Here is a 15,253-nt window from a genome sequence, read left to right as displayed (position 1 = left end):
ATTGCTTTGCGATTCTAAGTTAAGTAATTTGATATAAAAACTAATTTCTTCAAATTTTTACATATTTAAACCACGACACGAGAACACACGGCCTCCTGTGATTAGAATAACGTCGAAGAGTCTTTATGGTCCGCTGCGAAGCAGATAAAACGCAATTTTAGAGTTAATACACCTGCAATATTAATCAGAACGGTCTTGGACTCGACCACGAATCCCTGCAACAAGCGGCAAGTTATGCAATCGCTCAGCAATGTCACCGCCCCAAAATGTAAACAACTCTAAGCAAACACATTAAGGGTTCCGCCCGTATATCATGCAAATATGATGAGTTGCACCCATGCAGCTTACCGCTCACTCTTCTACGCCCACGAAATACAGCCCCCATCACCAGCTTTATAAAGCCCACTTGGATACCGGCGTTTGTGAATCAGTCACAATGAGTCCTCTCGTGCAGAGCTTCCTCGCCATCGCATTCTCCCTCCTGCTGCCTGGGAAAGTATCCTCGGACAGCACGGGGCTTCTGGCCGTGGGATCGTCAATGAACTCCAGCTCTATGGCCTTCGTCCAGCACCAAATGAGTCCTCGCCGGGCCTCGACCAGCGGTAAGAGATGGGAAGAGTGCCTGTGTTAAGAGGGCTAAACCCAAGACCATTAGCGTTTGCAAGTCGAAGCAAAATGCCGATCAGAAATTATTTTCTGGGAACATAGGTTGCCCTTTAACGTGACTGGCCCTTGCCACAGAGAGGTGAAATTTCCACCACTGGCTTCGAGGCTGCCAACAAATATTAGTATTTACCTATGCTCATTTAATCATGGAAATACATTTAACTACGACGTTGATACAATAGCAAGGTTCCTCGTTGAATGGCACGGTTTAATGCCCGGCCATAGGAGTTTAACGTTCGATGTCTTCTCAGTGGTGACGCGAATGTGCGAGCAATCCACTCTGTGCATGATCGCCACCAATAAAATAATATGGTTTAACCATAATAGAGTTTTCTTTGGTTAGATTGCGTGAATATCAATGTGTCGTTAAACCCGCCACCACCCGACACAGCCAATTAGTAAGGTTTGTGACGTAAACAAAACATCCCAATTCGTTCCTAGTCCGGCAAACTGCTGCGTTGGAGAGTAAACACACAACATTTACAATTCGAGTACGACGTTTCACCAGTAATTACAACCAGCATCATCAGGCGAGAGCGAGAGTTGGCGGGTGTAATGACACGTTTATATTCATACGATCTAACCCAAAAAAACATTCTATCCTGGATAATATCTGTTCAACTGAATATGGGTTAGTTTAACACGTAGGCTTTCGCGACCAGTATTATTCATAATAATAATAATAATAGCCCAGAAATGTGTGTAACGCGCGTGACATCACTCCACATGCCAAAGTCGCTTCAAATATCACGTTTCTTTACAGAACGTGACGGTCAAAGCTAAAACTACGCAGCACAGCGCTACATGCGTACGTGACGTCACTTCAAAAAAGCCACCCCCACCCCCCCCCCGTCATTACTATCACAAGCAAGATTTTTTAAAATGAAAATTCGATTTCAATTTGACGTTTCCTTATTTAAAGTTAATCAAAATAAACACTTATACGCGGCAACAAAGTGTATTTGGCGTCTTTATTTCTTCAGCGCTTGAAACAAAAGGTAAGTCTAATTTTTGCTTCTAAATTGTGATAACATATATACATTTCTCTGATTTTCCAGACATTGTATCGAATTCAAATTTAATACAGCACCAGCGAGCGAAACCAGAAGAAAAGAAAGTATCAGAGCAGTGATTTTGAACAAATTGAAGGTCAAATCTTGATTTAAAGCTTTCGTGACTGCAGGGATTCATAGTCTCGCGTTCTTTCGGTAAAGTCACCACCACGTAGAAGGGAAACAATAAAATAATAAAAATATAAAACAATAAAATTCTCACGACGTTTCGACTGCAACGCAAGCAATCATCATCAGGTGTGAAAACCACAGTATGAACATTTGAAAAAAGTGGCGTTCTTTTATTTTATTGTTTCCCTTCTACGTGGTGACTTTACCGAAAGAATCAATAATATGAATCCCTGCAGTCACGAAAGCTTTAAATCAAAATTATACTCTGCTCATTTTTTTCGTAAATATTACAGCTTCCGTCCGAGGACGGGCAAAAGGCTAGTTCATAATAAAGGTTCTTGGGTGAGATCACGTTATTTATAAATGTGTCGCAACCCTCCACCACCCGACATGGCCAATCATAAAAAATGTGGCACGTTGACAATTGACAATGAATTCACTACTTTAGCCCACCGGTGTGTTGAAGTGTGGATCCACAACTTTTACAATGTGAGTAGTACGACGTTTCGCTGGTAATTACATCCAGCATCTTCGGGCGATTTGCCAGATTAGTGAAGTCATCCACCTGCTTCCGGTCTTAAATAGTGCAGGATGACGTTATCATTTCGATTTGAAGCTTTCGTGACTGCAAGGATTCATCTTCTTTGGTTCTTTCGGTAAAGTCACGTAGAATGAGAATAAAATAATAAAATAACACAATAAAATTCTCACGACGTTTCGGCTTCAATGAAGCTCTGTCGTCCCGACAGTTCTGTACCTTTCACCTGAAGACGGCCGCTTGCGTTGTGGCCGAAACGTCGTGAGAATTTTATTGTGTTATTTTATTATTTTATTCTCATTCTACGTGACTTTACCGAAAGAACCAAAGAAGACGTTATCATTGTTGAACCCCATCAGGATTCGAGATCAGAGGCGGAGGTGGGGGTGTATGCAATTATGTAATAGATCAGTGATCAATGAATATGGGTTAAGTAAGAATACTGTGTACAAGGCCTATGACTGGAATGCATTCAACCCTAATAACGGATTGCTGCAATCCAGGACCGAACCCCCAAGAACTGTTAGTGCCAGTTCAGTGCTCTGACCGTATCGGCCACACAAAATAATAATTAGCGTCGTTTGTGGAGAACACAGGCGTGTATCGCTTGACGAGCGTTCTTATCACGATAGTTCGCTATCACGAGCAATTTGACCATCGCCCAATTTGCAAAACGAACAAATGTCCGCGTAACGAGCGGAGGAGACCCATCGATCAAACGCGAGGCGGAAGGGAGGTATTGTCTGTGCATGTTACGGAGAGAGCAAGAGAGAGAGCGAGCGAGAGGGTCGTGTGATTGAGTGGAGATCGTATGTGTGAGGGTGTTTATTCAAACATGCGGCTGTAATGAGGTCATATCATGCGCTGTATGGGGTGACCTTCCACTGTGGTTATTCACGTGTGGTAAGGGTAACATTTGATATTTGATTACTTTCTTTTAAACTTATACAGTAGTTTGTATTTCTTACGTGAAAAAAAGTAGCTCCAGTGGAGCAATTTTCGGGCTGAAACGTTTCTCGGATTTTAACATGGGAGGTGTCAACGGGAGAAACTACGATCGTTCAACGGGTTTTCGCTCAACCGAGTGCTTTCGCTCGTTAAGCGAGACACGCCTGTACAAGTAGCAAAGACAGATGGCCACCTCATCTCCCACTCCCCCACCCCCCCACCCCCCTCCCTCCTCCGTAGGCGTTTCATCGTGTTACATATGCACCGGAGGATCGTGCAAGGTTGAGACATCATGCACCACAGTTCCTGACGTAAGTTGCTTCACTAAGGTCAATGAGCTCGCCAGGCCATCAGGCCATCGTTCAACTGGAACTTACGCATGTCAGTCAGCCTGTTCTCCGATAACGCGTGTTTTCACAACGCGAATTGGATATGACGTGAATGCATGTATAAGGGAACATTTTTTTTTTCCATAATGCGGATGCCAATTAGAAATAATGCTACCCACGTGCCTCAGTCTTTGTTTGGCCTGAATACGCGTCTCGCGTATTTATCGCGCAATGTGAACTATCGATACACATGTAATGATCAAAGTTACTGTGTGCTCTGCTTTATAGCGTGTGTTTTCTCACCGAGTCTGACTTCGAGAAGTATTACTGCGTGGCCTCTATTTCAATTTTAGCTGGTAAATAAGTTTGCGGGGGGGGGGGGGAGGGGGGGGCAAAATAATGTTAGCCGGAGTCACCTCACCACCTACCCCAGTATTGTTCACACATCTTTTAGAGGAGGGCCACTTTCGCCGATAGGACATCGTCAGTGCGTGACGTCCGCCACACGCACCTACCAGGGGTTATTGTCACGTGTTGTGTATTGTCAGAAGGCCCCACGTCACGGGGCCGCACTGAAGGCCATCAAGGGCCCGCCAGTGGTCCCCGGTGCAACCCCTGGCGGCCAATAATGAGTTTGGCTGTTTCTCCGCGCCGCTGCCGGTGCTGCTCCAACTCCGGTCTGTCTGTTGTCTCCTTACGCCCATGTCCTTTGTGCTCAGGCCGTGTGCCTGACAGGGATACTAGACATGGTCAGCGCTGAGCTGCAGGGTTGCGCAAGTAAGTCGATCTGCGAAGACTACAGGAAGGCCTACAGTTGCACAGGCAATGTGCCCATCGTGGGCTTCTGCTGCTGTTCGTCCAAAAACTGCAACTCGAGCAAAGACACGTGCATCAAGGAGATCGGTGAGTGTGCCTGATCGACGCTGCGTCCGGGGTTGGGGGGGTGGGGGGTTCTCAAACATCTCTCGTTCTTTGGCGTCAACGCCACGGCTAACCGTTTATAGTCACGTCCGAGGCATTAATGGCCGGTAGCACGTGCTACGTAACCGCCTTCAGTTTTTACTGCCGCCGTTAACAACCCCTCCGTTGTCATTCTCAAAACTACAATCACCATCAACGTGAACTGCGACATCGTCGTGAGCACCAACGCCATTAATGTTATTGTCATCGTCAACAGAACCTTCGCCATCACTCCCTAAATCTCCACAGTCCAACACCAATGCCGTCACCATCAACTTCAGAAGTTTATTTCGATATTTTTAACACCACCGGCATTTTCATGAGCACCGACACCTTCGGAGCACCGTTAACATGAAGATGGTCACCTCCAGTTATAAATACAACCCCTGAAACCAAAAGCGCGATTACTTTCTCCACCATTGTCACCACCGCTCTTGCCGTCGAAGTCAACATCAACTCCAACCTCATCATCACGATAGCGACAGCTTTCCCATGATTGTCATCATCACAATCATAAACACAACCACCACTAAAGCCACTAACAGTGGCATCCTCACCACCACAATTCGAGTAGGGTGGGGAAAGAAGCCGTATTTGTCTGTCTGTGAAAAAGAGCTTTAAAGCTCATCAGATTCCTCCAGTATAAATACATATTCTGATACTGAAATTATGTCATCGGCTATCATGAGGTTGAGGTGGATATTGGTGACCTCCTGTTACGGGTCTATGGGGCTCAACAGACACTCTGTGTGCGAACACCAGGACAAAGATAACCTCTTACCCCACCTTACTGGACATCTGTAAAAAAACTGGACATCTTTGACAAAGAGCTTCATAGCTCATCGGATTCATGTAGTCTAAATACATGATCAGATTCTGATATATAAACACCACCACAATTAACTTGATAATTCCCAGCTTCATTTATACCATCAACACTTTTAACGTGATTTTTTTTAAATAACCATCACTCTAATTGTCACCGCCACAACCACTACCACCACCCGCAGTACAATTGTCACGCGCATCATCACCACCACCATCATCATCATCAATCACCACTGGTGAAACCACCAACATTAAGTGCCAACATCTTCATCACCACCACTGCTATCAGTATCTTCATGATCAACATTCAACAACGAATGTCATCATCAACACTGTTATTCATAATCACCACCACTACCACTGTCTCCCTACTTTTAACACCACATCCACCATCCCCTACCACTACTGCCTCGCCCACGTTAACACTAAAGACAAAGATGCCCCGTATAGCCTTAACAGACTGTAGGGGCAAGTGCTGTTAGCGAGCACCCTATGAAGGCCTAGACGGCACACGAGGGGGTGGGTGGCCAGCACCACGCCCGACCGCCTTTGTCTCCCTAGTGGCGATGTTTACACACCGCACCAGGTACTCATTTGAGGCTGAGTCGACCTTGGGGAGGCCCCAGGACCGGTTCAAATAATCGCCACCGGTGTTGGCCGTGAGCGGGAATCGAACTGGCACGCTTCCACCACCACCTCCACGAAGATTTTCACCGTAGAGGTTGTACCGTGGCTTCTCGGTGTCTGCTGTTTAGGTCACTGACTGCTGTGTTCATTTCGTGGGTTCGAGCATCGCGGGACATGACGCCGAGAGAGACGCGCCGCGCCACCTGATGTTGGCGCTAATGAGGCACGGCTCTGTGCTCTGTGTTTTTCCACAGCCAAGCGGTGCCGCAACGGGGCTGGTGGCCTTGGCGGCGGCGGCGGCAGCTGGGCTCTGGCCCTGCCCCTTGTGACGCTTTCGGGATTCCTGCTGCGCTAATTAGGCCGGCCCAGGGACCTCGACTCCTCTCACGCTCTCTCTAGGACTCGTCAAAAATTACTCCTTGGATTCTCATGAGACACACTCGCCCAACAAAACTCACTTGCACTCTAACTGACTCTTTCACTGAATTCTGAATGACTCGCCCGCGGTCTTCCCTGGAGCGCGTCTCGGCTTCACCCAGACACACTTCTCAGGCATTCCCAGGTTTGAGCCACTTTCTCCTCGACTCCTGGTCTCACAGATACTCCATCTTCATGGGCTCTTTCAGAGCTCCATTTTCAGACTCTTCATAGCAGTCACCTACTCCCTGAATTATCCAGACTCTCCCTGAACTCGCCTTACTAATTGGGCTCTCTCTCTTGTGCACTCCTTCAATCTCCCCCCACGTGACGGGTCTCAGAGTCTTTCCCTCCTTATCCTCACTTGGGAGTTGGAACGATGCTTCAATGCCATCGATTCACATTGATTCTTTCAACCCACATTAGACACGTCGAGTCACTTGTATGAGAATCAGTTGTTTTTTGGTGGGTTTTAAAAATACCTTTTAAAAAATGTTTTATATTCGGGGTACAGTGTGAAGTGGTGGCCCAATGATTCAGCCAAAGCGATATGTGCCCCGATGATCTGAGTTTGATTTCAGGCTCTAGGTTAAACATCAGCGGGAAGGTGATGTTATGAATTGGCCCTACCCAATCTTCCACCTCCCTTTTATTGGCTATCTGCAACTGACTGAGCACGTTGAGTTATGGCAGTATAACCCCCTGGCCAACATTGCACAGGGGAGGCAATCATCGAGCAGTGTGGATTGCGAAGGGTTGTAAATTATGGCGTCGCACGTCATAATGGGTTCATATCACATTTTTTGATTGCCACAGTTGGCTATGTACGGTGCGAAGGAAGTTCAACGTACGTGCTATAGCTAGTCGAAATGTTATAATTTATTTGATTGCAATGTAAAAAATAGTATCTAAAAAAAATCAAACCATGAGTCTGGATGATTGCAATTCAGCCTGCTTGTGTCTCCCGAGAAAAATAAATCCACCATTTATTACAAAGCAAATGCAATGGACTCTGGAATGTGAATATTTGAATGCATTCACTGCGTCGTGTCTACTCTCAACATTTATGATTCACTAAATTTTGTTTGAAATAAAAGGTAGAAAAATCAATGCGTCGATATCTTTATATCAGTGTGTCTTAGTAGAATGTTACTAACATAGCGGTGGTGGATGTGCACGCCTGTAACCCAGGAGGACGTGGGTTCGATCCCGACATTGACACCTGCTGTATATTTAGAGTTTGTGGTGTCACTCTCCCCGTGGTCGTGTGGATTTGAATAAAAACCCAGAGACAACATCGAGATACTCTACATCGATAGAGTCTCATAGAGATACGTTGAAGACAAGCCACAGTGCAACTGTGGCAATGCGACCCAAACTACACACCGCACAGTAATCTCACCGTATAATTGACGTGTTTTGGGTTACATCGCGTCAATATAAATGCGTCGTTAAACCCGCCTCCACCCGACACAGCCAATGGGTAAAGTCTGTCACGTAAACCAAACATGCCAGTTAGTTACTAGTTCAGCACACCGGTGTGTTGGAGAGTGAACCCACAACATTTGCAGATGATCCTTATGGCGTTACTCCGGGTTACCAAATAATACAAAATGGGCCGAGGCAATTAAATATTTTATTTCTGGGACACTTTTTTTTTCCAGGGGTGTTACTTCACTCCGCGACTGGGGTACCAATCAATCCGAGATCGGTGATGCTACTCCACGATGTCGAAACGCCAACCATCAGCTTCAAGGCCATAGCCATCTAAATTTGAAAACTCATTTCCTGCCTAAAATATTAACAAATTCACTAACTCATAGGATGGACTTTTAATGTATTCTTTACAATAATGTCTAATAGTGTATTGTATTACATTGCTCTGTTTTTTTTTACCTTTTCTTGTTTCATTGTATGTCATGTCAGAGATTAGGGATTAATAAAGTACAACCATAACCATAACCACAATCATATAAACATAAATCTATTTTATAGCAATATATCGGGGGGGGGACATTGAGCATATTTTAATATTGAGGGGGATGTGTCCCCCCCCCCCCAATATATATTATAATTACAGCCTTGATCAGCATAAAAAAAAATCCGTTATCGAAAAATGCAACTTTGAATAGTTGCATCGTGTAACAGCTCGTCGAGATGAGTCGATTGCCGCCTCGCCGACCATCAACAGACTAAAATGACAGCATCACGGGAATTATGCGAGAGCCGGGGTTGACGATGGTACCCCGGGGTAACCGCCATGAGGTTCAATTACACGAACTCCTGAAGCCCTCCCGTGGTGTCAAGCAGACACCACGGACATTGGAGTTGAGCGCCTGAACAGACCTGCTGCCGCACGCCAAGAACAAAAACAATGTAGAGGAGAGAAACAAACACAAGCAATTGAACTTTTAAAGTGCAATCACGGGCACCGCCTGCGAGAAGTCGGCAGGACTCTCCGGTAAAAAAAAGTTTTACGATTCTCAGTGAAGCTTTCCTGCGTAAATACACATAATAATTATTATAATAGCAAATACAGTAAAAAAATAAAAATAATAACCCTCACGCAATTCAGGGTCCGTTACGTGCGCACACACAAAAAAACCTCGCACAAATTGTGACCAGAACTCTTCAACGCCATCCGCAAACGCGCGCTCCCCTAACCACAACCCCTGCTGTTGCACCTCTGATCAGCACGGTTCAGTCTCTCGTGGAGACTCGGGAGGTTCGAGGTGGATCCACAGGGAAGCGGCGAGGCAGCAGTCTGCGTCAAATCCACCAGCCTTCCTCACAAGCTCTGCGGTCCTTTACATATATGTGAAGCCAATCAATGCAACCTCCGACGTTTAGAGGATTTGGCTGCTATAACATTTCCACGTGGTAAGCCACTTCGTTGGGCTATCACTTGTGACCACGTCGCTTAAAAAAAAAAGCTATACATCTCATTGGGCCTTAACTGGTTTAATAAAAAAAATTGATTATAGTTGATCACACTTGGCTACATGTGGGAGGAGACTGAGGGGCGGGGTTCGGGGTGCAACACTCCATCCTATTCAGATGGAACAGATGGAGTCCACATTTTTAGTGCTCTGCGCTATCTTGGCACGCCATGGGATGGCGCCGCCTCCACGCTGTCACTCGGGACGTGTCGCACAGCTGGACGCCTCTGTTGCTAACGTTGGCGATTTAAAAATTCGACAAGATCTGTACATTGTGCCTTTTCGTCTAGAGTTCATATCTCTGACAAGCAAAGCTTGCGAGTGACGTGATCTTGGGATACCCATGGGATGGCCTCGCGTTTCATCAGAAACCGTGGATAGTGCTCCCATTAACGGGCAGGGCGTGCTAAATGATGATTGTGTAACATCGCGGGGGAAGGAATCGGCATTCGTTGAGTAAATGCGCTGTGGCCGAGGGGTTAAGAGACGAGGAGGGCAAATTTCAACGCAGAAAGTACGCAGATTTATCTTCGGCCTCAGATTACACGGTGCAGTATTGTACATTACCCACAATTCGGCTACAGCGTATCTGTGCACTGAGTAATGCGGTATTTTAAAAGTCTATTTCACTCTTGATTTGAAGCTTTCGTGACTGCAGGAATCCATACTCTTTGGGTCTTTCGGTAAAGTCACGTAGGTAGGAAAATAAAATAAATCGATTTCACTTTTACCATATTTTTTCAACAGACAATTGACCCGAGGTGTTGAATTCAGGTCCTCAAAGTTGCACTGTGCTTTGATTTTTTGTTAGAGTTTACTATTCTCTTTTACCAGTTAAGGCCCACTGAGCTATTAAGCTCTTCTTAAGAAGCGATATGGCCACACAAATGATAGCTCAACGTGCAAATGCGTAGCAGCCAAATACTCTAAACGCGCGATGTTGATTCTAAATGTGGAGGGAAAAAACCGCAGGACCCGGAGAAAAATCCAAGCGACCACAGGGAAAGAGACACGCACACTCCAAATATACAGCAGCAGGTGTCAGGGTCGGGATCGAACCCACGACCTCCTGTATACCAGGCGAGGTAGTTAACATCTCCTAGCCACCGTGATGATGATGAGAGAGAGACACGTACACTCCAATTATACAGCAGCAGGCGTCAGGGTCGGGATCGAACCCACGACCTCCTGTATACCTGGCGAGGGAGTTAACATCTCCTAGCCACCGTGATGATGATGAGAGAGAGAGACACGCACACTCCAAATATACAGCAGCAGGCGTCAGGGTCGGGATCGAACCCACGACCTCGTGTAAACCAGGCGAGGTAGTTAACATCTCCTAGCCACCGTGATGATGATGAGAAAGAGACACGCACACTCCAATTATACAGCAGCAGGCGTCAGGGTCGGTATCGAACCCAAGACCTCCTGTATACCAGGCGAAGTAGTTAACATCTCCTTGCCACCGTGATGATGATGAGAGAGAGACACGCACACTCCAATTATACAGCAGCAGGCGTCAGGGTCGGGATCGAACCCACGACCTCCTGTATACCTGGCGAGGGAGTTAACATCTCCTAGCCACCGTGATGATGATGAGAGAGAGAGACACGCACACTCCAAATATACAGCAGCAGGCGTCAGGGTCGGGATCGAACCCACGACCTCGTGTAAACCAGGCGAGGTAGTTAACATCTCCTAGCCACCGTGATGATGATGAGAAAGAGACACGCACACTCCAATTATACAGCAGCAGGCGTCAGGGTCGGTATCGAACCCAAGACCTCCTGTATACCAGGCGAGGTAGTTAACATCTCCTAGCCTACCGTGATGATGATGAGAGAGAGACACGCACACTCCAATTATACAGCAGCAGGCGTCAGGGTCGGGATCGAACCCACGACCTCCTGTATACCAGGCGAAGTAATTAACATCTCATAGCCACCGTGATGATGATGAGAGAGAGAGACACGCACACTCCAAATATACAGCAGCAGCAGGCGTCAGGGTCGGGATCGAACCCACGACCTTGTGTAAACCAGGCGAGGTAGTTAACATCTCCTAGCCACCGTGATGATGATGAGAGAGAGACACGCAAACTCCAAATATTCAGCAGCAGGCGTCAGGGTTGGGATCGAACCCACGACCTCCTGTATACCAGGCGAGGTAGTTAACATCTCCTAGCCACCGTGATGATGATGAGAGAGAGAAACACGCACACTCCAATTATACAGCAGCAGGCATCAGGGTCGGGATCGAACCCACGACCTCCTGTATACCAATCGAGGTAGTTAACATCTCCTAACCACCGTCACGTGGCCATTGTCAGCCTCCTGCAAGAGACACCAAACCACATGACGTAAACCCATAGCCTCAGAGCTGATGTTAGCGCGTTGTTTTGATTAACCTAACAGACACTGTAATAATAGGGTTTTTCCCGTTTTTCAGGCAAAACAAAACTGAAACCTTTTTTGTTACAAAGATTCATGTCTGCATTAACCACAATACTTGCAGTCAAAATGCAAACAAAAAAAACACTCTGATAATATATGTGGCATTGTCCTTGAATCTGATTGGTCCACACCAGAGACAGCTTTTTTTAGAGCTTGGTCTCAATTGGTGCTAGACCAGATGACGCCGAAAGGCGTTCTTAACAGACACTATTCCAAGTTTTTGACACAGAGACTTCAGAAGCATCGCTCTTTCATTGCTACGACGTGACCATTACGAACCCCTGAGAGACACCCAGTCCCAGGGCTTGAACTCAGGAGGAGTTCAGATGTGTTATTCCATCTTTGTGACATAGCCAGTATGATCCCCCGGTACGACAGAGGCGAACCAGCCCCATGATATGAACTCATGACCCTTGAGTTCCTGGCGCATGCCCTGACGTGGCCATGACGACTCCGTCTGAGGATGGGTTTGAACTCAGGCCCGCACGAGTGCTGGATTCAATGCTCTTGAAAATGTGCAAAACATCGTACACGTTAACAACCACTCCCAGTTACGCCTCCTCCGCAGCATGAGCCCTGCCCAGTGCCCCCGGTACCCTCAGGACCACGTGCAATGCGGCTCAGCTGGGAGCGCTAAATTGGGCAGGGAACGCTGGGTGCTCTAGGAATAGCAGACGATTGCCGATCAACAGCTGTCGGGGGGGGGGGGGGACACGCACACGTGTCTCCCACAGTCACCACGCATTCCTCGCACCGCGGTCGACTGTGTTGCGCGCGTGTGCAGCGTGTGGGGGCAGCGGTGCTCGCTAACAGCAACTTGCCCCAACAGTCTGTCAAGGCTATACGGGGGATCTTTGTCTTTGTTTGGGGGGGAGCGGTAGTGTCGTGGGATAGCGCGCTTGGCTACTGAACACGGCGACCGGAGTTCGATTTCTGCTCACGGCCAAAATCGGTGACGATTATTTTTAACCGGTCCTGGGCTTCCCCTGAGTCGACTCAGCCTCAAATGAGTACCTGATGCGATGCGCAAACATTGCCACTAGGGAGACAAAGGCGGCCGGGCGTGGTGTTGGCCACCCACTCCCGTCGTGTGCCTTGCCAGCCTTCACAGGTTGCTAGCTTACAGCACTTGCCCCAACAGTGTGTCAATGATTTAAAGCTTTCATGACTGCAGGGATTCATATTCTTGGTTCTTTCGGTAAAGTCACCACGTAGAAGGGAAACAATAAAATAATAATAAATAAAAATAAAACAATAAAATTATCACGACGTTTCGACTGAAACACAAGCAATCATCATCAGGTGTGAAAACCATTTTTTTCTTGCTGTGGTTTTCACACCTGATGATGATTGCTTGTGTTGCAGTCGAAACGTCGTGAGAATTTTATTGTTTTTTGTTTTGTTATTTTATTGTTTCCCTTCGACGTGGTGACTTTACCGAAAGAACCAAGAATATAGTTTGTCAATGCTTTACGGGCGATCTTCGTGTTTTTGTGAGAAAAAAAAATACATGTGCACATGCGTGTGTGTGTGTGTGGCATCGTCGGTGCACTTCTAGATGAGGGCATCGCAACGCCGTTGCAGGGTCGTGGGTCGGGTGATTGAGCGCACTTCGGGTTGGTGGCGAATGGATATCTGATCATTTTAGAAAAATCGATTCGCCTTCAGATTGTCCGCTCGATTACTCGGACTAATCGAGCGCCACTGTAACGTATCGGCCGCTATACGGATACTGTATGAGGTCCACGATATTCGCATAGTCCGGTTTTGGAAGGTGTCGTATCGTGATAATTGTCACTCATATTGAACTCGTATTTTTGTCTTGACATATAAAGTAAACGCTCATGCAAATTCGGGGATGATAATTGTTATAATTAGCTGTGTGCCATTGAATTTGAGTTTTGCACAATGTTGTTCAGGATACGTTTGGCGGCAATGGTGGGTTCGAGTTTCCCATTATTATTTTGTTATTAATTCGCCAGCGGATGTGAACTCAAGGGACCAGGGGAAGAGTCTTGTTTTCCAAGAATCACCAAAATTATCAGTTAAAAAAACAACAAAAAAGCATACAAATCAGCACAAAAACAACTGTATCACACGAGGAATTGAAAATAATGTAACGCTAAACCAATGTTTTTTTTTATTTACCAGGTAAAGCCCACTGGACTATACAGGTATAGCCGTTTTTCAGAAGCGACCTGGTCACAAATGATAGCCAAACGAAGTGGCTCATCGTTGTGTGGATAGTTATAGCAGCCAAATGTTCTAAACCGGTGATGTTGATTTTAAAAGTGGAGGGAAAAACTGGAGGACCCCGGAGAAAAATCCACGCGTCCATGGGGAAAGAGACGCGCCACCCACCCCTCACTCGTGCCTTAACACTTATATTCGTAAATAATCGTACTTCGGATATGCAACGACAGCTTCGAAACGTTCTATTGGATCATCATTTCCATTCTGTAGAAATGTAACATGTACTCGTGCTAACACCCTAGCCATGATTTGCGTTCTACGCGTTATATAGATTGTAAAGCGGAAATGATTAACATGACGTATTGCAGGCTAGATTATATCACGATTTAAAGTTGATGTTCATTCGTACACGAAGCGCATCACGGGACAAAAGCAAGTTATGAGTCGTAACTTCTCATATCGTATCGCGATTAATGAAATCGAGGCAACCCCAGGATGCGTGTGTGTGTGTGCATTTAATAACGGCATTGATTGGGGCAACATCCATTATAAAGGGAATTGAGTGGCACCAGTCCAGTATATGTTAAAGAGGGGCAGTGGAGGGGTGAGAGGTTGCGTAGATGAGGTGCGGGGTGATGTAGTAGGGGAGGTGTAGGGAGTGAGGGTGGTGTAGAGGTGAGGGTGGTGTAGAGAATGAGGGGTGGTGTAGAGAGTGAGGGTGGTGTTGAGAGTGAGGGGTGGTGTAGAGAGTGAGGGTGGTGTTGAGAGTGAGGGGTGGTGTAGAGAGTGAGGGTGGTGTAGAGAGTGAGGGTGGTGTAGAGAATGAGGGTGGTGTAGAGAGTGAGGAGTGGTGTAGAGAGTGAGGGTGGTGTAGAGAGTGAGGGTGGTGTTGAGAGTGAGGGGTGGTGTAGAGAGTGAGGGTGGTGTAGAGAATGAGGGGTGGTGTAGAGAGTGAGGGTGGTGTAGAGAGTGAGGGTGGTGTAGAGAATGAGGGTGGTGTAGAGAGTGAGGGTGGTGTAGAGAATGAGGGGTGGTGTAGAGAGTGAGGGTGGTGTAGAGAATGAGGGTGGTGTAGAGAGTGAGGGTGGTGTAGAGAGTGAGGGTGGTGTAGAGAGTGAGGGTGGTGTAGAGAGTGAGGGTGGTGTAGAGAGTGAGGGTGGTGTAGAGAGTG

The 15,253-nt window shown here is 46.7% G+C and overlaps 1 protein-coding gene across 1 annotated transcript; it reads left to right on the top strand.

The window, feature by feature from the left end:
* The first annotated feature begins 277 nt into the window (after positions 1-277).
* Positions 278-6,918, top strand: LOC142911729 (uncharacterized). Its single transcript, XM_076060334.1, has 4 exons — positions 278-602; positions 3,577-3,647; positions 4,385-4,568; positions 6,335-6,918. The coding sequence occupies exons 1-4, from the start codon at positions 338-340 to the stop codon at positions 6,433-6,435; spliced, it is 621 nt and encodes a 206-aa protein (XP_075916449.1). The 5' UTR covers positions 278-337; the 3' UTR covers positions 6,436-6,918.
* Positions 6,919-15,253: the final 8,335 nt, after the last annotated feature.

The sequence above is a fragment of the Petromyzon marinus genome, chromosome 1 (assembly GCF_048934315.1).
Source record: "Petromyzon marinus isolate PM22_M1 ecotype Great Lakes invasive population chromosome 1, UKy_Petmar_22M1.pri1.0, whole genome shotgun sequence".
NCBI classification, from domain to species: domain Eukaryota; kingdom Metazoa; phylum Chordata; class Hyperoartia; order Petromyzontiformes; family Petromyzontidae; genus Petromyzon; species Petromyzon marinus.
Note: the sequence above shows the minus strand (reverse complement) of the source record. Positions and strands in the feature narration are given on the sequence as shown.